The sequence below is a fragment of the Corythoichthys intestinalis genome, chromosome 9, assembly GCF_030265065.1.
Source record: "Corythoichthys intestinalis isolate RoL2023-P3 chromosome 9, ASM3026506v1, whole genome shotgun sequence".
In the NCBI taxonomy this organism is placed as follows: domain Eukaryota; kingdom Metazoa; phylum Chordata; class Actinopteri; order Syngnathiformes; family Syngnathidae; genus Corythoichthys; species Corythoichthys intestinalis.
The window spans coordinates 29,993,238-30,017,391 of record NC_080403.1 but is presented as its reverse complement, the minus strand read 5'-3'; the positions used below and the strand labels follow the sequence as shown (position 1 = coordinate 30,017,391).

Genomic DNA, 24,154 nt, shown 5'->3' with positions numbered 1-24,154 from the left:
ATCATCATAAAACGAGCAAGTTATACAGCAGCCTTTAAAAGAAAAGCCGCATCTGTTGTGTTTTCTCCTGGATTCTGGTAAGTTGGAGAATTTGTCAAATCATATTATTGCCGTACATATTGTCAGTTTACGGTAATGTTTTGAACTACCAATGTTCTGTGCTTGTGCTGTGTTTCACCAGCCAGTAAAATGACATTTCTGTATCTGTACACGAGCTGTTTTCTTCAGTGAAGTGCGGTGAGGTTCATGGTTGGTGAGGCACTGACTCCTTTAGTGTCAGATTTCCAAATATATAAACAAAAAAGGGTAGCTTATTCAATTGGCTACTGGTTATTTCATATCTCATCAGCATTCTTCACAAAACACGCACGCACGGTACATATTATTGATATGTAAAAGTAAGAAAATAACATGCATTTTCTCTACACACGCAATGTGTTGGCCGTCGCAATTCTATAATTCATGCAACATAAATGAGAGTAAAGAGTGGTGTACAAAACCATAGAATTCAATTCTGACCTTTAGTGAAATATTAAGTTGTTTTTAAAACTTTTAATTCTGATACTTTAATCAATTTATTACAGATTGCTAAACAAAAAGTGTGAAAAGAAAAAAAAAAGAATATTTTATTTAAGGCCAAATTTTAGTTTTTAAATATTCTATTGTATTTTTCTTAGTCTAAGCTCTTTTTTTTAATTTTTTTTTTATTTATTTATTTTTTTAAATTATTTTTTTAAAAATAAGATTGAAATTAAAACTGTTTGTGGTCTTGCGCCTGTCCTTCACCACAAAAACCGGCGTTAATTTGGAAGGGCATAGGTTTGGTCTCAACATTTGTAGGGACGATATAATAGCATAACCTGCCTATAGGTACACTTTTTGCTGGGGACGGGACATTAATAAGACCAAACAGATTAGATGAAGGGGGCAAAGGGCCACATTTCTCATGTATATGAACTTTATTAATTAATAGGCAAAATGATCAATGCAAAATAAATCCTTATCTACTGATAATAACTTTTACGTGCATTGGTTCAGATGATACACTGTTCGATTCAAACCTTTGTTTTAAAAAAATACTAAAGAAACATTTTGAAAACTTCCTGAATAAATGTCTGGTTTTTATTAGCAAACATAAACATAATGAAAATAATTCACTTAATAATGGTAGGGTCAATTCTATCCTTACAACATATGGATCTATTGAAAGATCTAAATTCTCTATATAACTGAACATTATATCATGCAAAAAAGGTAAGGTTGCTTAAAAGTTGGTGGGGACAATTTTAGCATCCTGAAAAGTTGGTAGTGTTATGTCCCTACCATCCCTATGCAAACCTACGCCCTTTTTGTAAAAGTCCTCCTTATTTTCCTTTACTTTAAACAATCTCTCCGCCTCAGTGGAGAGGACTGCTTCAATTAGATCGTTCTGTGTTCTATTTGACAAGCCAGAAAACACAGTGGATGTGTCCAAATGTCTAGCCAACCTTTCATCTTTCTCAGCAAAACCATGTAATCGTTCTACATATATGCCACGTTTAGAAGAGCTTACACGCTCATCGTTACCACGAAATGTTAACTCCTGTTTAGCTAGGATACAGATTGCATTAATGAGGTCTTTCAAACTCCTTCGGTTTTCTTTTACCTTAGAATTGTGGCCGCTACCGTTGAGCTTCCGCTGTTCGTCAAAGCCAAATCGATCCTTGAGCTTCCAAAAGTTTTTAAAGCAATCAGGCTTTGAATGTGAGTGGTCGAGCTCTCATGTTTGCTGAGGCTTCGTGGTAGTTTTTTAATGTCACAATATATCGTGTTAGTCCAGACATTGGCACAAGTTGAGAAGAAAAGGCAGGGAAAGCAGCAAAGGCGATTTTTCAAAGGACAGCCACATAGCCAGTCTTTTCGGGTGTACCAGTCCGTTTGAAAAGCGCGAGTTATCTTCTGTCCCGCAGTTTGAAGCGAACCTTTTAGCTCCGGTGTGGTGTTAATCGCGTCCACTTTTGACGGAAAGTCCAGTTTCACGTACGCCCCCTTTCAGTGCGGCATAGTACTATCTGCCGCAACTTGCGCCTTTTCACTGTGGTTTTATTTCCCATCAGCAAAACTAAATATGTCGCTAACAAACATTAAACTTTAAGGGTTAAAGACATTAGCCAGACTGTGGAAAATCAGGTCAAATAAACGTATCTGGAAACATTATAATGGCGACATGCAGATGTACGGCAACCAGCATGCTCCAATTCCATGTATCAACCCAGTTTGTTATGGATTGCGCAATCAGAGGTGAGGCTTTACTCGCTGCCGCACCTCTCGTTTCATATCTTTATTTGAACAGGAAATTGGCAAATTCAGCGATTTTGACTATAAAAAATGTTTGAAATGAGTCATACATAAAGAGCAGTGGACAAATATTAATATAAATTTGATGCTATAATTATTTTTTTGTCATGATGACAGGTGAGGCTCTGCCTCACCTGCCTCCCCTGGCCGCACGTCACTGGTTATATTCTTCTATTTATTGGTGCTAAAATTAGGGTGTGCGTTATACACGGGTACAATAATTTCCCCTAGATTTTACAAGTAAATTTGGGGTGCGCATTATACACGGGTGCGCCTTATATTCGGGAAATTACGGTAAGTGAGCATGTGCATGGATAAACATAAATGAGTTGCTTTTTCTACAGTTATAATGATCAACAGAGTTGATTCATTATTCCTTCATTAATGGTTGCTATTTTAACAAGCTGTAGGCTCTGCTTTGATTTGGGTGGTCACCTATCATGCACAATGTATAATTAGGGTAAAGTGAGTTTTTTATTTTTTATTTTTTCATACGCAGTCAAGGATACTGTTTGTCCTACATCCCCCACACACTGTAGGTAGAGTTCAGGTAAGGCAACTTTAATCATTTGGAAGCAAGATAGGCTATTAGTGATGAGATAATTATTAAGATGTTTATAATATATTTGCTTTAATCAACTGCTGCCCGCAATGAGGAGATGTTTAGCTTATTTTTGCTCACAATATTGTTTGAAGAAACTGGTAGGATTATAAGAACAGCACCAACCGGCCTGCTCGAGACAGCAGGGCAAGGACAGCGTTGCTGCGCTGGAATGTTTTGATACATGTATTAATTCCACCCACATGTACACACATAGCCAAACAAGTTTCACTGGGTGTCGACCTCGCTTTTTTATCCTCAATTCCCTTTTAAGGTAAGACATCCTCTTTGTTGCTAGGACCATCTCAAATAAAAAGAAAGGGAACGGAGGGCTTAGGTTAGAATGAGTGTGGAATCTGTATTATGTAGTCTTAGTATTGCGTTATATAGCTTCCCTCCGCACTCCTTGCAAGGTGTTTAATTAAATTGAGTGCCTTCTCTCCTTATTTTCTGTAATGTTTGCAAATGTCCTTCTAAGGATTTGTGTTTGAACTTGACAATTAGATTTAGCTTAACAAGGCAAAGACGTGAATGGAGGGAATAAACAATTTTATTAAGTTATGTTTTAGAAAAATCCAACACAAATTCACAAACAGTGATGACCATGCACAATTTTAGTATACAAGACAAAACAGTTACTTTTCAATATGAAAATACAAATCTACATGTCGGTATCTCACAGAGATCATTTATTAATACAGCAGTATTAGGCTGGAAAACACACTATATAAGAGCAATAAGGTTGTTTTGGGTGGCCATATTTTAAAAATATATGCAAATATATACATTATTGGAAATACACTTTCAAGTAACAACCACTTTAACAATATCAACCTTTTGAAAATAAATTGATTTGCTGCTTTATTAAATCAGGACACTTCATGTTGGTGTATGGAATTTCCTAATGATGTAAGGCTTTCTAAAAACATTTTGTACTACATACTAACACAGAAATTCTTGTCTTTTTCAGCAGGACAAACTTCGTAAAGAAATTAACCTATGGTAAAACATGGATCCCTTGGTGTCAAATATTGGGAATCTTGCCTCAAGCTTTAAGTTATATATTAACAATGACAAATGAGTGGAGACTAGTAGATTATGCTAATAGGTTATTTCATTTTGTTGTTTCAAGATCGTCACCATTGACACATTCATCAAAACTCAAAGCCAGAAACATAAACGTGATCTTAATGGTAAAATTACAATCACTCAATGTTATACAAAAAGCTCTGATCTACAATAATACCATTTTAAAACTATAAAAAGACATGATGATGTGTTTGTTTCAAATTTCACCTCGATAATATATATCATTGATTATTGCAATTGCAAGGGTACATCTCTATTTTCTTGCCACCTATGACATTTTCAACAAAATGAGATGGATGATGCCTCACTCCAAGAAATAACTGCAGAACTATACATAGAAAACACCATATCTTGATAAAGTTACTATATTTGGAATCAAAACATACTGTGACAAGCAACGTTAAACTTCATTCGCACACCAAAAAGTGTCACCCAAGTTTCATTAAATGCTTTTACTTAGATTTCAAAAGAAAACTCTTTTTGGAGCAAGCTGGTAAGGAACATCTGCACTTTAAGGAATTTGACGATAAAATTTAGCCTCTAAGAATACTGGTGTGTCCTGGTATTTAGGTTTTTACAAATAAAGTCATCACAATTGTAATAAAGCACAGTAATCATACATCAAGCGTGTAAAGATGCACTTGCAACAATCAATAGACCAGAAAAGTCACTGTCAATCACTGCACTATAACTCTTCAAAAAAAAAAAAAAAAAAAAAGCTTTCACGAAAACATTTATTCGAAAACCAAATTACAGATTTTATGGCAACAGAATGATTACAATAAAATGGAGGCCATCAATCAGACAGGTAACTGAAACATGACCGCTATAATAATAGAAAAGTAAAATCAATATTACATTGACTAACAACCGCACAGCTTTATGAAGTCAGTCAGGTAGCCGACAGAACAGGCCTTATTATGCCAGCTTTTTGGGACTTTTTATGAGGCCTCCGAAGTCTAAACATCTGCTCAGACGACAAGTGGGGACAAGCAGTCACCTTGCATCAGTTGCTTGTGCTTTTGTTTGACTTTGGGAGTGGCAAGAGTGCAACACTACAAATGATGACAACCTTACAGCTGATGACTATACACACAGCCCCACATTCAGCAAAGGCACGGTAACGTCTAGCAGTTGGCTGCATCGTTCCACATCCATTTGGGCATCATCAAGACTCGAGTTGTCACATTGCAACTCTGAAGTGCCTTTCAAAGGATGAAAAGTGTAACTCCCTCATTTTCATTTCTAACTATTCATTCTAGTATGAAGTGGATGGCAAAATGACAGCAATACGTTTTGCTCTGACCGCAGGCAAGACAATGCTAGTTCTGTTGCCAATTATTATTTTTTTTATCAACGATATCTAAATTTGGTCAATTCACAGTTTACAATCTCCCCGTATAAAGCTTTCAGCCCAAGTTTTTGATACGTCGGGCTTACGATGTTAAGTTTGTAAGCAAAAAACAGACGTTAACCTTTAAACAATGTGAATGTCAAGTCTGGGCAGCTGAAAGACGTTTGAGCTCTGGTGAAGGCACTGTCATTGGTATAGTCCATTGTGCACTGGGGCAATCTTGTGTATGGGTTGTTGTGAAATATAGAACTTATTGTTAGTCATCTAAAAGTAAAGAACAATACACATGGGATTTGTTTGACAAGGCAGCACATCTCTCGGTGAAAACCATACTTTTCACTAGACTGAATAAGCCAGTGTGATGGACATTTATTATTTAAGGGTATGAGATGGAGAGCAAGTAGTGACATCTTTCACGGTATTGTAGAGAGGGCCTGGGGCTTACAAGTCTGTGGCTGGACATCTGACTAAAGATTTTTTGAGTATGGGAAAATATGTTTATTCGAGGCATAGCTGGTCAGTTAGCAATTACAGTTGCTACATTAAAAAAAAAAAAAAGGTAATATTTTAATGCTTTGTCTTTTGTTTCTCAAAACCAAATAACTGCTGTCTTTTTATTTAACTCGTTAAAATTTTTGCTCTTGAAATTGCATTTAAAAACAAAGCAGAACTATGGGCCATTCTTGATGGGCAAGCTGTCCAAGAGATACTTTTGTAAAGCAAAAATCCTATGTTTATTAATTTGGTATAGATTGTACGTGTTAAATTGCTATTAAGGCAGTCATATCTTTTTCAGACACGTGGGGTAACTCATGTTGATATTAAACCCTTGAAAATACTGGTGGCACTTAGAAATCCAGATGAAACATTGCAAGTTATCATGCACTCAAATTGTTACATCTTCATCATATAAGCTTTTCTTGTATGGACTCTTTAACAGTTGAGCCTGTTCAGGAATCTATAGTCCTATCGCTGAATCCGGAACCCTCCAGTAGAGGGATAACATTGAGCCAGGCAGGCTGAACGGACTGTCAGGAACACTAGAGTCTCTGATTGGACATCATCAGACAAAGCAGAGCAGTGCGCTGATGAGTGCTGCAGAGAGGTTGAATGGGTTGAGACAACGTGCATCTGATCCCCGTGCTCCCATGCCTGTAATGACAACCCACAAATTATTAGCTTTTAATAAAACCATATACTGTATATAATATTAACATAACATTTTGTCTTAATTTCATCATAAAATAGAACACAAAATTCATTTCACTATAAATAACGTTAAACTAAGAAATAATTTTCAATTTCTGGGCTTATGAAATGTTTTAGCTCTTTATTTATGATCCTTGTCCTAGCAATCAAGGTTAGGGGCTGCATATTGTAGCTGACATTGACATTTTCCAACTACCCTGCACAAGAAAAAACAGCACTGTGACCTACTGTGTTAGAAATTAATCACTGTTTAAAGACACCCCCACAGAGGGCAAAGTCATTTATTTGCACACTAGTGTTTCAGTTATTAATAATTAACTAGAAAAAATATAAATATCCTATACTGTAATCCATCTTTAAGACAAAGAAAATGCTCGCTTTCCCAAATCACCAGTACAATATTAAGCACATGCTCAGTTTGTAAGTGCTGGTTGATGGTGGGATGGAGAGATGGGTGGATGATTTTGTAGGCCATCTTTTTTCTTTTGAGTTGACCTCAAGTACATTTTTGTGTGACATCAGATTATTCTGTTAATGCAAGGAAACTCTGATTTGCCCCTTTGGTGATGTTGTTTGCTAGTTAACTATTTCCGCCTTTTATGTTTTCTATGAAGACAAGACTCAAAAAACAGTTTCTGCTCTTGCACTCCTCTTTAAAAGAAACTGCTGTATTTTAAGCCAAAACAACTGTTGTGTTTGATAGAACAATTTGTCTATATGCTGCCATAGCACATTCATGCCACATTAAGCCCCTGAACTATTTTTAATTTGCCCGTTTTACCCTGAAAACCCCAGTTTACAGATGGCGCGCAACTGCTTTTGTTTCAACCCAGTCATAAAACGAAGGTAATTATATTTAGTATTCAATATGTTTCTCGATTTTAGCTTAGAATCATTAATTGATGTCTAATATTTCGTTTAAAAAAAAAAAAAAAAAAAAAAAAAACTTTAAAAAATTATTCACTCGCTTATTTTAAACTTTTAAACAAATTACGTCACAATGAAAATAAATGGTGTCTGTAAAAAAGTCACGGATAATTACATCATAACTATCGCTTAATTGTATTTTTTTTGTTTCTGTCGCATTTTTGATAATCAATCCAAACAAAGAAAAACTGGAAAAAAATGTTTAAAAAGGTAAATATATGAAAAATAAAATCTCCACCACTCCTTGATGTCTGCGATTTCTGCATCGCGACCCTTGTTATATTACCATGTGTCACCCATAGAATCCCCCAAAAATCCAGTTGTGGCCATTCACAGCTGTGTCTTGACACTCAGTGATACATTCTACATGGAGTTTTTGGATCGAAACAAGGTAAGTACGCGATAATATCTCGTTAAAGTCATGGCGTCTGTAATTCTGCTTTCGCGAGCTCACACCTCCAGATAGGGTTTTGCTGTTTATTATTTTTTTTCTTTTTTTAAACGCCCTTGTGTTCAAAAATTTTCTTCCCCCAGAAAATTGAGATTTTAAGCTTTCCAATGATGTATCACATGTGCATATCGGACAATTTTGAAAGTTGGCTAAATTGGGGGTTTCAGAGCGGAAGTCACCTGAATGTTTTCCGCCACATACAAAAACATCTCTGTCAGTCATGCCCACAACACAAACGAGGTTTCACACAAAAAAGAGGCGAGTTTCGAGCACATATTAATTTTTCTTGAGATGATGAGAGGGGTTTGATCTGCCACCACACTGAGCTGCGTGCTGTCCGAGTTGCGTGATGTTTGAATTGCGCCAAACTGCGAGGGCCTGTTAAGTCCTCCTTGCAGGCCTAGTTACTGTTTACTTTCTGATGAGTGAACTAAGCCATCCCAAAGTTATACACAGAAAGTGTGTAAGAACACAAGTGCTGTACAGCAGGGATCCTCAAAAAACGGGCCGGGGACCGGTAATGGTCTGTGGCGCATTTGTTCCCGGGCCGCAGAGAAATAATAAATCACTTGTTACTGACCGCAATCTGGCCTGTGCCTCTAGACATATGACTAATTGGTGCAGAGATTTGTGTACATTGCCCTTTAGTGGTTGGCCACCATTACCAGGGTGTTTGCACACCTATAGCAGCGTCTGTCAATGCAAACAGTAACATTAGCTGCTGATGGCTATGTGCTGCAAGCAGCACACCTCAGCAATGGCAGGTCATGGTACTTCCGGTCGTTTTGCTCAAATTAGTCAATAGATATAATAATAAAACTGGATAGGAAGTAGTCATTGAAATTCATTGGAGCTCGCATCTAGCATCTATTTTTATATCTATGTGCACTTGTTCTCGACAATGACGTAAGCGCATCATATTTTAGGCGAACATAACTGAAAAACACACGTACTTGGACAGCTTTTTTACGAGGAAAAGGCCACCTGCTGAGCCATAAGAGGAGCCTACAACCAAGTCAATTCTCCATAATATGTGGCTAAAAGCTAGCAAACAAGGCAACAAAAGCAAATGCACTGAAGGTATCATACCTCGTGGTGAACCGTACCGCTAAAGCCAAGAAACCTTTCATGATTAGAGAACTCATAATGCCTGCGATTAAGGATATTTGTTGTCAAGTTTTAGGAGAGGTTGCTGTTAAAAATGGTTGATTCAGCTTTCAATAGGTTACATTTTCTGTGCACTTAATGTTTGTTTTTAGCGCCGTCATGTTATTTTATATTTACTGTAATTTTCTGCAACAGATTGCCGGATCGTGAAAAAAAGTACAGTATATAATATGCTGCAGGGTTGTCTAGCCATTCAACATGAGAAAAATGATGTCATGGCTGTGATAGATGACAAGGAGCCTATACACTCTAAAAAACTATCACTTGTACAGTTGCACTGAAACAGGTTTACAGTATAAGGCGGTTTATAAGATATGCTTGAATAAGGAGATATTAAAATCAAATATGGCCTACTGATAATTTTCCCACACACTTTTTTGTCAGTCGTTAGAAAGAAGAGTGAAAGGAAGAAAACTGTAAACTTACTTAATTTGTGGATGTGGATGGGTTCACTGCCTAAACCTTCACCACCCTCGCTCATGGCCTTGATCTGAATGAGATAGTTGTCATTGCTGGACAGATTGAGCTCCACAGAGGTTTTATTTGTGACATAATAATTCATATCATTATAACGATGTCTTTTCAGAAGCACCTAGAGCAGAGGAGGATCAGAGATAAAAGTAAACTAAGGCAAATATTTTTTTTATGCTGAAGAACGATATTTATTGCAAAGAACGGAGCCCTACCAAATATCCAGTGACTTTTGACTCTTTCTCCGTGGCTACAACAGGATCCCATTGCAGTGACAGTGTGGAACCAATCATGGACCATTGTACGTTTAGTGGTGCCCGGTCAGGTGCTAGATGAAGATCAGGAACATACATTCAGTGTAATTTTCAACTGTGTTTAAAAAGCAAGAATACAGAGATGGACTATATTTTTCTCTCTAGAAAAGCTACGATATTAAAGGAGGCTTCTTCAGTAGGTGACAAGATTTGTCTTTTAATAACATTTGACTGCATTGTTTGTGGCTGACCGGTTGCTGTTTTCAAGGATTATACATTCCAAACACCACAGCGTCACCGAATACAGGGAAGAATTCAAGAACTTGACAGACTGCGAGCGAGCTTTAGGAAACCTTTTATTCGGCTCTGGAAAGACTCTATCTTAAAGAACATCAGTGTACTGTGGTCCTCGCATCATGCCTTCAATGACGTGTAAACTTTTGACTCTACGCCAACCCTTCCGTAATTTTCCGGCCATAAACCACTACTTTTTTCTCCCACTTTGAACCCTGTGGTTTATAATCCAGTACGGCTAATTTATGGATCTTTACATGCTATTGAGCTGCAAGTCTTTTCGTAAAAATAAACCAAAATATAATTTGAACACCTGTGCCTAATATTGTATATGAACAACACAGGATTTTCTTGTAAACTGTTGGGTGCGGCTTATAGTCTAATATTACCGTTCTCAAATTAGAAATAAACTAGTTGTTGCAGTCAGTTTGCACAAAGGTGTACATGTGTACATGTTTTTTAAAATTGGAACTCAAATGGGACAAGCTGGTAGGTGTAACAACAGATGGCTGATCAAATCTGACTATTAAAAATGCTGGATAATATGACCCTATCCCTGAGTCGAAATTGACATTTTTGCATTGTACTGTGATCCCTCATTTTTTGAAGTTAATGGGGACCACAACCCGCTTCGATAAGTGAAAAACTGTGAAGTAGCCGCCCCAAAAAAAAAAAAAAAATATATATATATATACATTTTGTTTGGGGTGTGTTGAATGTATTTATTCAGATTTAGCATTGGAAATAAAAAAAAACCTTATACATATATATTAATATATGTTTTTTATGCACTTTCAGTTTTAAGTTTTATACCTGTTACTGTACCACTGAATTATTTTTAAATAAGAATATAGCAGAAAAAAAAACTTGGCTTTATTAACTGCGCCATTGAGTGAGTCGACTCAAATCCGCTCAAGTTGCTCACTCACTCACAATGAGTTGCCACAGCAAATGATTAACACCTTAAACGATGATTGACACATGGGGCAATTTGAAGTTCATCAAACATTAAACATCTGTCAATCATTGTTAACTTTAATAAACAACTCCAGTGCACTACCACCAACAAAGAGCAGGGAGGGAGGGAGGGAGGGAGGGAGAGTGAGACTAAGCGATCGGCTTGGGACAGCTCATCTGTATTTTTTTTCAAAAAAAAGGATTGAGGGCACAAAGTTTGAAGCGCGAAGTCGCGAGGCATCACTGTATTATAAATTAGGATATGAAGTGAAAGTAACTGTGAAAAGTAAACCTTCAGTTAACTTCTGATAAAGAGCACTTCTTCAGTTAATTGCAATCTCTTTTTATTTTATTTCAATTGATTATTTGCAATAATTATTACATGACACTGTCATGAGCATAAATGAATGCTTATAACAGATTATGTCACTTTTGAATGGATGTAAAAAATGCAGACTGGACATAAATGGAGTTAAAATTTGCCGGAAGACACTTAATGACATCTATCATAAGCATTCATCAATGCTCATGACAGTGTCATGACATAGTTATGACTGTCTTATGACAATGTTATGACACCCATTTCAAATAAAGTGTTATCATTTATTTATTATAATGGAAAAATAATTAATAATAAAAACAAATCAGCTCAAGTTATTGTTGGTCCAGTCCTCCATCACTGTAAAAACAATTAATATGGCCCCCTTTTAAGAATAATTACTCAGGGCTGTCTTGGAACATGAATCAGCAAAGCACATTAAAATTGGTGGCATCATTTCTAAAGCCTGATGTAATCTGTTGACTTGGGAACAATTAGGAAGTTAAACCAACACCCACACATGGTTTACTCACGTGGTTTTTTTGTTGTGATGTTGATAGGCACCGACTGAGGCCCAGGGCCAGCTGTGTTGCAGGCGGACACTGCAAGATAGTACGCTGTATTCGAATTCAGCCCAGTGATGTTAACAACGGTGTAGTTTCCTGATATGCGTACTTTGCCAACTGTGTCAGGCTTAGTGTCATCTTCCCAGTACATGACCTGTTAAAGGGGGAAACATGGCAAGACAGAAATTGTGATTTACATGTTTCAGAAATTAATATATCACTATCAAATTGTCAACATTTGGTGCAGACAGGGATGATGCTATGCTAAATAATACAAATATCATAAGTACCCGTTAAAAAAAAAACATCTTCTCTTTAGTCATTTACACTTACAGGTTTTAATGTGTCACATGATTACTGTATTTGTTGTTCCTGCTTGAAAAAGTGTTATTGTATCTGAAACGCATGAGCAAATAGAAATATAAGAAGTAATATTAAAAGCAATACTGTATGTAAAAAATATTAGAATTTTACCAGTACAATTTAAAAAAAAAGTAAGAAAGTGGATCAAACCTTCTATAGTGCATTTCTTACCTAATTCTATAATTAAAAAACTGCTACATAAGGCTTTCTTTAGATGGCAGCATTCCGTTTTGATCAGTGAAAGGAAGAAGTGCTTGCTTGTGAAAAATTAAAACTGTTTAAAGTGCATGTGACACGAAAAAGCATGTTTATTCCATAATACACGCGGTATTTTATGCTCCTGAATGATATGGACCGCTTGGATGTTTGTGGAAGCGATTGCTATATTTATTTAGTTTTTTGAATCCCGCGCCATGAAAATGAGTGACTTCCGGCTTCGGTCTTGCATTGAGGAGGAGGGCACTGTGACGTGTACGTCCTCTTCATTATACAGCCATACTATTGTGTATGAGGACTAAGGATTCAGCTGATTTTGTGGATTAATATGTTTATTTTTCGCATCACGCCAGCCAAACGGCTGCAGAAAAATCTTTCTGTATAAGGGAGAGGTGTGTGCACCTTTTTGGAGTTTCAAAAGGTTCCCATTCACCGTGGATGTTGGCCAAAACAAGCCCTACTACTGTGGGACCATTGGACTTACGAGGAAGTGAGTAAACATCTTGTTTTGTATTATGTCAAATATGAATACAGCAATTACAAAGTAAACACTATAAACTTTCTTTAAATAAAGGACTACTTACGTTTGATCATTGATAGGCATGTAAAAAGCTCTCCTCATGCACATTAGCTGCACGTTAACTGCACAAAAACTGCAGCCGCCCTCCTCCGGGGAATGAGCTATAAATTGCTCTCCGCCGAGCGGTTTGCCGATCCGCGAAGACAATCGATAACCCAGTCATCATGTCAAATAATCCGGGCTAGTCATGTGTGATTTTTGCTTCAAAGACTTTGAAACATCACTCGGTTCGGGTTAGCATGTCGGCTAGCTGTCACACCTCTTGGTTTGTTTAAATTCTCCAAAGCCGGGGAAGGGAAATGACATATGTCCGATTTAGGTGTCATAAAATATCGTTCGGGAGGTGCGTCAGTAAAGTTGAAGTCGACAGTTTTGACCATTACGGAGTAATTTTATTATGTCGTCCTGAATAAGTGCATTTCTATTATTTCATATTCCATTTAGCACAACACTGTTATTTCTCATGACCATGCCATTTATTTAGCAATTGGGGGAAATACTTGGATAAAAAGAATATCCTGTAAAAATATTGAAGTAAAGAGACAGAAACAATGAAATTTGGAGCTCTCTTTGTCGCGTTTTCCACGTTGTGAATAGTTCCCCCTCGACGGGCTGATTGGTCCTTCTCAAGCCATTTATTTAGCTTTTGGGGAAAAATACTTGGATAAAAAGAATATCCTGTATAAATATTGGAGTAGAGAGACTGAAAAAATGACATTTTGCGGCTCTCTTAGTCGCGTTTTCCTCGTTCTGAATAATTCCCCCTCAATGTGCTGAATAGTAAAACCGATGAGCCCAGTTTCCCGTTGACGTCATCCACCTGTTGGGGACGCTAGAGCCCTATAATGGCAGCCGTGGCTAACTGGCAGATAAAAAGACTAATTTCTTGTCATCTGCGCTTTGCTCGCTTTGCTAAATTGTTGTATATAGTCGAATCGTCTCAAAATATGATTCTAATTCACATAATAATGCTATTTAAGACTTTTTTTCTCCTGTCCTATGCTCTTTAAAGTCCACTTGTTTTAAAAATACATTCAAGAGTCTAATTATTTGCATCTAAGCGCCTTAATAATCACAGTCAATAAAAACGGGGATGTAAAGTCGTCCTCAGGGATTCCTTCATCTCACTTTTTTCATCCATACAAGCTGTATGATCATTGCTGGGATGCAGTTTATAGTAATAGTGTGGGCAGTAATAAGTAATTAAACTACATTGCAATTCAAAGATATTTTAATGAAACGGTGGATATCACATGTGCAGTTAAAATCTTTGGAGCTCTTCTGTTAGCAGTGCATTCAGCATTTGAATGTTTCAGGACTGGAAAAGAGCTCAGTTCTAAGGACATTGTGCTTAGTGCTATGGCAACAGGAGATATTTGCGTCCAGGGCAAGAGGTGACAGATATTGAAAGAGCAGTAGAAAAAAAAGGCAAAAAAAAAAAAGCTAATCCCTATTTGCATTCTTGAACAGTTGAGGGAATCTATTTGTTCACATGATGATGGAAAACTGGAGGATAATACATGAACTTAAAAAAAAAAATGATATAACAAACAATAACAATAATAATAATAATAATATAACAAACACTCCAACATTCATGTTTACTAGTGGAAAATTGTTTTATAACAAGTTATAACTTACCTCATATCCCAGCACTCTTTCAGGGATGGCTGAAACAGCTTCCCAGATCACTTCAATTTGTGTTGCAGACACAATCCTAGGTATAACCCTCTTAGGAGCTACACTGGGGACTGCAGAAATAGAGCACATAGTGAAAATCTGTGAGGCTCAGCATCTCACAGACTAATAGCAATAAGTAGAAAGCACAGAAAAGACCTGTACTTTCACCGAAAAGCTATTTCCCCTACTCTTTTAATGGGTTATGTGACTGACGTAAGGGAATACTGCTGCCCTGCAAATTCAATTAATACTCTACCTCCCTGACAGTACGCTGTGGTAAGTGTCTGCCAGGATTCCCCATAATCTACCATCATGATAACTAATGTACGGTTGACATTCCCAGCTTGAGTGGGTAAGGAAACAACAGGGGTGTGCAAAAATCATCAGAGCATTACTGTTCAAGGTCAAGTTGTAAGAAGATAGCACATCTTCAAGCCCCTTCTCCCTTTGCTGATTGGATGTTTTTGGATACTGTACCATCTTCTGCTGAATACACAGTGGCAATAGAGCTGAAAGGGCCCTCCCCTCTGTTGTTGAAAGCTCCCACTTTCACATCAAAAGGCGAGAATGGTGGGATGGTGTCATTATGGAAGACATAACGTGCAACGCCGGGTGTGGAGATGATGGCTCGTGTCCAAGTAACTGTGCCCACAGGCCTGAGGGCGATGATGTAGCCGAACCCCTCACCGTTCTGCAATTCCTCGGATACAGGCTGGGAGCAAAACACATAACTACAGTGATATTAAAACACATACAGACGGATAAACAGACAGACCCCTCACTGTGCTGCACTTTAAAAAATACACCAATAGTTTCTTTGAAAATACTGCTGAGAACGCTTAGGCGTTGTATTTGCCTTCAAACACGTTGCTATGTACAGTAATTAATTATAGCTCCTCAAAAGCAAATGCTCTCTGTCCTTGCATTTGGAAGGGGGAATGGCACTCAGAAGCTATACCAGGGAGGGGTGTCTCAGGCTGATGGGTCATATAATTGTACAGCTCGGTCTGCACAATTAACCAAAGCTATTATTCAGCAATGGTAACAATATTAAAATTCGTCGGATGACTTACCTCCCATGTTATCACTAATTCCGACTTTGTGCCCCCTCCTCCTCCGATATCAGTGGGAGCTGTATCAGGAACTGAAAGCAGAAAGGCCAGAGGGGAGCAATTAGAAGACAATACAACCAACTCCTTAACAGGCATACTGCAGACACTCTTATTATACATACAGTATACTGTACCTAGCACAACACTTACACCATACCAACATTCAAGAGTCATTCACATAATTAGAATGTGTTGATATAGAATGCTCCCAAAATGTGTTTATCACATTAACAGATTTTTGTGTGCAATTTAAAATGTTCTTTTTGTGACAATCATATTGTAGTTTACTCGAATCTATATATCCGTCTGTCTGTCCGGCTTTATTCTGAGACATCTAATGCTGTTGGGAGTGTGCGTATTTGGAAGAGAAATAATGAGTTTATATTCTTTAAGTGATTTGTCAAGAAATGGCTTCAAAATGGGTAAAATTATGACATGAATCAGACCCAAATAATGGTCTCTATTTAATATTTCCTGAATATTTTCTGCTTCATCATAGGCAATTATCTGTGTAGCCATTTGGGAGCTTTTTTATGATTTAGGGCTATAAAAAATTGACTTAACAAGCGCCAACTGGTCCTCATTGATTGAACCAACTGGTCCCACTGATTGAAAGAACAACTTTATATTTTGGATAAGCAATTGCCACATAAAGACATGACTCAAACTAATCTAATTTGATAAAAAAATTGATAGCTTGCCAAAGAAAATCAACAGAGCAACTATGTAGTATGCATTTTGGAGGGGATTAGTGACCCTCTCAGTGCAATCAAGCATCTGCAATTCACAGACGTCTGGAATATAAATATTATTTGTCTGTCTATAATGCTGATGCCAAGAGGGCATCACTAAGCACAGAGTGGGTAGATGCACATGTATGACTTAATGTGGTTGTTCAAGTTAACAGTATTTATTTGCACAATACTTTTTGGAACAACAACACAGGAATAATGATAACTTTCTCAAGTTAAAAAGTCAGCCTTAGGCTCGGTTCATACCGCAGGTCTTGCACAAATTCGATTTGCCTTGGTCCATTGAGCCCATTCAATTATCTCGCATGACGCATACATACAGTATATGAACAGTTTTTCCCGACTCTCGGCCGTGTAAGCAATCTTGAAATATTGCTCATTTGGAGGACAGAAAGAAAACCGAGCATTTTAATTGTTTATGACTGTTGTCAAGCTCACATCTTCTATATAAGCCACGTTCAAGCTAGGCACTAACGCAGATGCACAGCTCCATCGCTTACATGTGCCCTGTCTCTTTCACTCTTTGGAGACGTAATTGCTGCATGAATTCCAATTTGGAGGACTTGACAGTTCAGAGAGCAGCCACATTCTGGAAAAATGTGGCCCAGATCGGATTTTAACCACATATGAAAGTGACCTACCGTATTGGCCCGAATATAAGACTGCCCTGATTATAAGACGACGAAAAAGCATGTTATTTTGCCTCATTCAAATCTTACTATCTGAACATTTAAATATGTAAACTAAAGTGAAATCACATTTGAAATGTAAATAAACCAATCTATTGTGATAAAACAACAAAATTGCAATAACTGCATTAACCATCAAAGTGAAGTCTAACTGTAACTGTAGTCTTGAAACAAATCTGAATAAGGAAAAACATTAATAATGCAATAAAATAATGCAAACTGGTTAAACTAGTAGCTCAGATATGTCATGACAGAACATTTCTTCAATGATATCTGGCGCCATGTAGCATCGTGAATGGGGAGATTAGCTGAGATCTGTCAAAACAGAACATTGCTTCAACGATATCTGGCGTCATCTAGCGTTGTGAATGGGTATAATGTCTAAACCGCGAAGATAAGACGACCCCCTCTTTTTCAATCTTATTTTAATGCAAAAAGCACCGTCTTATATTCGGGCCAATACGGTATATCGGATTTGAAATGGTCCACTTTTATGCAACCTGTACCATTAAGACCATCAATTCAATGCCTGACTCGAGGCGGGAAAACACGAACAATCGGATTTGTGCATTAAGACCTGGGGTATGAACCTAGCCTCTCAGAGAGTATAAAGCTGGTGTAATGCGGTACCCTCCTTTGTCAAAATTTAGTCTTTATTATTGCTCAGTTCCCAAATGCGTTATTTTTACAAATTAGTGACCAATCTAAAATGTTGATAATGAAGCGGGTGTGATTAATTTTACTTACTAGTATCCTCCGTCTTGGTTTTGGCCGATGCTGGACTGGGCTCTCCAAGGCCCACACTATTCTGTGCCACTATTCTGAACTCATACTCCACCCAAGCATTCAAACCCACGACTGTCGCTGTTAGTGTGTTCCCATTAATCACTTCGGGCACTGCAAAATTAAGAACATAAATTGAAGGTTAAAATTTTGTTTGGTTGAGATTGTTTTGTAATTTGTTTTAGGAGTTTGACATTAATGGTTGAAACGTGGAACAACAGATTATTCAATTCTAGAGATTTGCTGCCCTATTTTCGAAGACTGGGCTAGTGTGATTTGGCACAAAACAACGCAAGTGTGTTTTTCTTTTGTCAAAATGTCCAACTTGTTAGCCAATGTGTGGACAAGGTCTTGTGGTTTGTTTGTCTGCTATAGAGCATCTCATTCTCTGCCATGAATGAAGGAACAACATGAAGGGGAATTTCTTTGAGCACAAAGAGAACCACTAATATTTCTTTCACCATTTTGGAGTGTCATTTTGCTTTCTAATCTTTTAATCATTCATAATTTGGAAGGGTTGTTCACATTCTTCTACGTTGTGTGTCACATTCAGGAGAGATTGTATTTTACTTTTACTAGACTTTGAATGAATGAGCATCTTTCATAGATACAGAATGTGGGTGGGTAGTGTTTGATGATACCCGTATCAACAGCCTGCCAGCCCACAGTAAAAGGCGTCCGACACTGGATGATGTAACCGGTGATGGGGCTGCCATTGTCCCTTCCAGGAGTCCAGGAAAGCTGCGCCGTGCTGTCCGTGATTTCTTCCACTGTCACTTTGTCTGGAGGGCCTGGTGGACCTAAATCAATGAGACAACGAGCTGGGTGAGCTTCCCTCTCATTCCAAGAATCCTCCCATCAAACTCATCAAGCCCTCCATGCTATGTCTAATTAAAAACTCTGCCCTTGATGTGCACACGAAGGGACTTGTTATATTTGATGTGGTGAGACTAAATGGATTACCAAGAATGAAAAGAGATATTGAATGAGGAACATTTATCAGAAAGTGGATGAGTTAAGGGGGAAACAGTGAAGACCAAAATTAGATGCATAGTGAGAGTGCTAGTCATATGCGCTGGGTGACAGTGCTGTTGTTGTTTGATGTGCTGCTCCATTATTCAATGTTTTCTATGATATTGTGCTGATGTGTAAATGAACCAATTAGACTCATTTTTTATGATAAACATTACCTCCTCAAAGCACCTGGGATAGCTATTACAGTTTGTTAAGGGCATGAATACCAATGTAAATCACTAGAGATAGCCCTGCACAGAAGCGTTATACACAGAGCACATACCAATGAGACTGCCTCAGCTGGCCCTCAAGTCACACATGCAGGAATGCGCATGTTTGTTTGTTTGTTTGTTTGTTTAAATATACAGTATATATTCCAGCACTACATACATAATGTAAAAAGAAATTGTCATACTTCTGAACTTGGGAGTATCTATTTTACCATTATTTTCATTATACAGTCCACTCAAAGCGAATTTCAAGGATTTCTTCCCACCTTTATTGATGCTTTTCATTTTTTTTGTACTGATGTATAATGCAATATATGGGTGAATTATTTTTAAAAAAGGAAAAAAATGAAATGGTGGTTACCTTTGACAACCAGGATGGCAGAGGTGGACAGACTCTCTACGTCAGTGTCAATAACACAGACATACTTCCCACCATGATTCAGTTGAATGTTACGGATCATCAGATCTCCAGATACACTCTGAAAAGAAGTATAAACATTGAACATGTGTTGAGAAAGAGATTATAATTCATTTCATCATTATTTTTTTGTATCATGAGTGTTTTAACTTTCATGACACTTTGAACAATCGTAATCTCTCGAGACCACCGATGTTTTCATCTTTTTTAAACAACAACAGCAGACGTGACAGATGTAGCCAGCACACACAGAGCTAATGGGTATCCTTCAGGCTTTATCCCACTATGCAGCTTCTCATTCCCCAAACAGCTACAAGCTCAACACAGGAAGTATAAAATAAACACTGTCTAGTTAATTGGTAAAGTCGTCCTAATTAGTGTGTAATTGCATAAGCATAAGCAAGAAATGAGTACAGTGCGAGGAAAAAATAATACTGAATTCGCTGCATGCATGCACTGGCTAAAAAGACAAGAACAGACTAAAATCGCAATTCTGTAAGTAAACAGTACAAACAAGGTTTTATATAGGCATTGCGTATAATTATACTAGGCATGCAGTATAATTTTCTTCCATATTTTTTAGTGAACAGTGTTATTTATATTGGAAAATTTAGTAGCATGTCAGTCAGAAATTAAAAAAACAAAATAATATTTTTAGACATAAATTGGTCCTGTGTGATCTTGGTTAAGTAATTATATCTTCATTAAGCCCATAATTTCTTAGTGACTATGCAATAATGCAACCTAACCCAAACTTATTCTGACCTCATTTTAATGAACCATCTTGCATCTCCATTTCAACCTGGAATAATAAAAAAAAAAAAGCTCATTGCTTTCCAAGCGAGTTACTTTGGGGTTAACCCGGTATGGGAGCCGACTATTTATATCAGACGTCATCACCCCCAGCGGGGATCCATCAAGGATGCGTCCACTCTTGAAGAACTGGCAAGATAACCTGTATTAAGCCGAGAAGCAAAATCTAAATCTAAATCTACCTTTAGATAAACTCCTCTTTTTCATCTGTTAAGCCCCACACACATATCTGAGTCTGATTCCATCCCTAATGTTATTAGCCACCTGGCCAACCTCAGAGCTACAGTAGTTGTTTAGAGTCAGGAATCTCTGCCTTGGCAGGAAGCAAGTGAGGCAAATTTGCTTTAATTATGTAAATTAATTCAGCGAAAGCTGTTGAGCAAGGGTCTGGCAGTTTTTCTGGACAGGAGCAAGATGAAATATCACATGACACAGCCCAATACTGAATTGCATGTCAATAATAGCTTTCATTGGAATTCACTGTAAGACAGTAAATTAAGACAGGTAATTAAAACAGCTTAAAACAATTGTCTGGGATAAAAGAAAAACTCAACTAATTTTACTGTAAAACAGCTATGATCTTGGTAATCCCACAACACTATGTAATGGATGTAGCAAAATTATGGTTGTATGTTTAATATTACACCACCAGTCAAACATAGTGGTGGTAGTTTGATGCTCATGGGCTGCTTTGCACCTTCAGAACCTGGATGACTTGCTGTGATTGATGGAATCATGAATTCTCATCTTTTCCAGAATCCTGTGGGAGACCTAAATTTAATAAAAATGCTGTGGCATAACCTTGATAGCCTATTGATCTTTAGAAAACATCCAGTGTTGCTGAGTTAAAACTATTCTACGAGGTGCAGTTGGCCAAAATATCTTCACAAGATGTGAAAGACCCATGGCAAGATACAGTACAGGCCAAAAGTTTGGACACACCTTATTCAATGCAACACAAATGAAGGTCCCAATCCCATTCATAAAGCAATAAATTCCATTAATTAACCCTGAAAAGGCATACCTAGGAATAGTTAGCATACTTTGAAGATACTAGAATATGATACATGTTTTTAGTTATTTAACCTTTTTTTGCCAAGTGCATAATTCCACATGCGTTTATTCATAATTTTATTACCTTCAGTGAAAATTTACAATGTATATAGTCATGAAAATAAAGAAAATGCATGAACGAGAATGGGTGTTCAAACTCTTGGTCTGTACTGTACATACAAATATATAGAAAACATTTGATTTCAGTTGTTGCTGTTGGGGTTGGCGCAACCATTTACTGTATTAGTGTAAAGGGGCACTTACTTTTTTCAGCACAAGGCTTAGTATTGAATCCCTTGATAAGTAAAATCACAAGAAAAAAATCCTGCAGAATACATTTACTTTAGTATCTATGTCTACAATATACACGATACAGTGGTACAGTGGTACATTCGAATTTAATTCATCCCAGGTCATTAGTATACTAGTCCTTCTCAAAAAATTAGCATATTGTGATAAAGTTCATTATTTTCTGTAATGTACTGATAAACATTAGACTTTCATACAGTGGGGAGAACAAGTATTTGATACATTGCTGATTTTGCTGGTTTTCCCACTTGCAAAGCATGGAGAGATCTGTAATTTCTATCATAAGTTCTTTTCAACTGTGAGGGACGGAATCTAACACAAAAACCCCCCAGAAAATCACGTTGTATCATTTTTAAATAATAAATTTGCATTTAATTGCATGAAATAAGTATTTGATACATCACAAAAATCGAACTTAATATTTGGTACAGAAACCTATGTTTGCTATTACAGATACCAAACTTTTCCTATAGTCCTTGACAAGGTTTGCACACACTGCATCAGGTATTTTGGCCCACTCTTCCATGCAGATCTTCTCCAGAGTCTTCAGGTTTCGGGGCTGCTGCCGGGTAACACGGACTTTCAGCTCCCTCCATAGATTTTCTATCGGGTTCAGATCTGGTGACTGGCTAGGCCACTCCAGGACCTTAAGATGCTTCTTACGGAGCCACTCTTTAGTTGCCTTGGCTGTGTGCTTTGGGTCGTTGTCATGCTGGAAGACCCAGCCACGACCCATCTTCAGGGCTGTCACTGAAGGAAGGAGGTTGTCAGCCAAGATCTGGCGATACATAGCCCCATCCATCCTCCCCTCAATACAGTGCAGTCGTCCTGTACCCTTGGCAGAGAAGCAGCCCCAAAAAATGTTTCCTCCTCCATGTTTCACGGTTGGGATGGTGTTCTTGGGGTTGTACTCATCCTTCTTTTTCCTCCAAACACGACGAGCCGAGTTTAGACCAAAAAGTTAAAACCACATGACCTTCTCCCATTGGTCCTCTGGATCATCCAGATGTTCAGTGGCAAACTTCAGACGTGTCTGGACATGCACTGGCTTCAGCAGCGGGACCTTGTGTTCGCTGTAGGATTTTAATCCATGACGGGGTAATGTGTTTCCGATGGTTTTCTTCGAGACTGTGGTTCCAGCTCTCTTCAGGTCATTGACCAGGTCCTGCCGTGTAGTTCTGGGCTGATCCCTCACCTTCCTCATGATCAGTGATGCCCCACGAGGTGAGATCTTGCATGGAGCCCCAAAACGAGGCAAATTGACCGTCAACTTGAACTTCTTCCATTTTCTAATATTCGCTCCAACAGTTGTTACCTTCTCACCAAGCTGCTTGCTTATTTTCCTGTAGCCCATCCCAGCCTTGTGCAGGTCTATTATTTTATCCCTGATGTCCTTACACAGCTCTTTGGTCTTGGCCATTGTGGAGAGGTTGGTGTTTGTGTGTTTGAGCATGTGAACAGGTGTTTTTTATACAGGTAACAAGTTCAAACAGGTAGGTGCAGTTACTTCCGGTAATGAGTGGAGAACAGGAGGGTTTCTTAAAAAAGAACTAAGAGTGAAATATTTACTAGTTGGTAATGTATCAAATACTTATTTCATGCAGTTAAATACAAATGTATTATTTAAAAATTATACAATGTGATTTTCTGGATTTTTGTATTAGATTCCGTCCCTCGCAGTTGAAGAGAACTTATGATACAAATTATAGACCTCTACATGGCTTGCAAGTGGGAAAACCAGCAAAATCGGCAGTGTATCAAATACTTGTTCTCCCCACTGTATATTTTAGATTCATTGCATACAACTGAAGTAGTTCAAGCCTTTTATTGTTTTAATATTGATGATTTTGGCAAAAAAGGCAAGGAAAAAAAAAATCTCTATCTAAAAAAATTAGCATATTTCATCCGACCAATACAAAAAAAGTGTTTTTTAATACAAAAAAAGTCAACCTTTAATTAATTTTATCGCTATGCACTCAGTACTTGGTCGGGAATCCTTTTGCAGAAATGACTGCTTTAATGCGGCGTGGCATGGAGGCAATCAGCCTGTGGCACTGCTGAGGTGTTATGGATGTGTTGATAGCGGCCTTAAGCTAAGCTGGTGTCTCCCAACTTCCTCTTCACAATGTCCCACAGATTCTATATG

The 24,154-nt window shown here is 37.7% G+C and overlaps 1 protein-coding gene across 3 annotated transcripts in view; it reads right to left on the bottom strand.

Moving 5' to 3' along the window:
* Positions 1 to 3,281: 3,281 nt before the first annotated feature.
* cntn3b (contactin 3b) overlaps positions 3,282 to 24,154 on the bottom strand; it is a 90,549-nt gene continuing 69,676 nt past the window's right edge. The window contains exons 12-21 of one of the 3 annotated variants that reach the window (XM_057845992.1): positions 19,777 to 19,894; positions 18,813 to 18,971; positions 18,136 to 18,285; positions 15,909 to 15,979; positions 15,313 to 15,547; positions 14,797 to 14,906; positions 11,964 to 12,150; positions 9,822 to 9,934; positions 9,562 to 9,727; positions 3,282 to 6,533 (exon numbers count right to left, since the gene is read on the bottom strand). In XM_057845992.1, the coding sequence (XP_057701975.1) occupies positions 6,445 to 6,533; positions 9,562 to 9,727; positions 9,822 to 9,934; positions 11,964 to 12,150; positions 14,797 to 14,906; positions 15,313 to 15,547; positions 15,909 to 15,979; positions 18,136 to 18,285; positions 18,813 to 18,971; positions 19,777 to 19,894 (1,398 nt within the window). In that variant the 3' untranslated portion in view covers positions 3,282 to 6,444. Of the gene's footprint in view, positions 6,534 to 9,561; positions 9,728 to 9,821; positions 9,935 to 11,963; positions 12,151 to 14,796; positions 14,907 to 15,312; positions 15,548 to 15,908; positions 15,980 to 18,135; positions 18,286 to 18,812; positions 18,972 to 19,776; positions 19,895 to 24,154 lie in introns of those variants that run through there. The other 2 variants (XM_057845991.1, XR_009064396.1) reach the window with 2 other exon arrangements.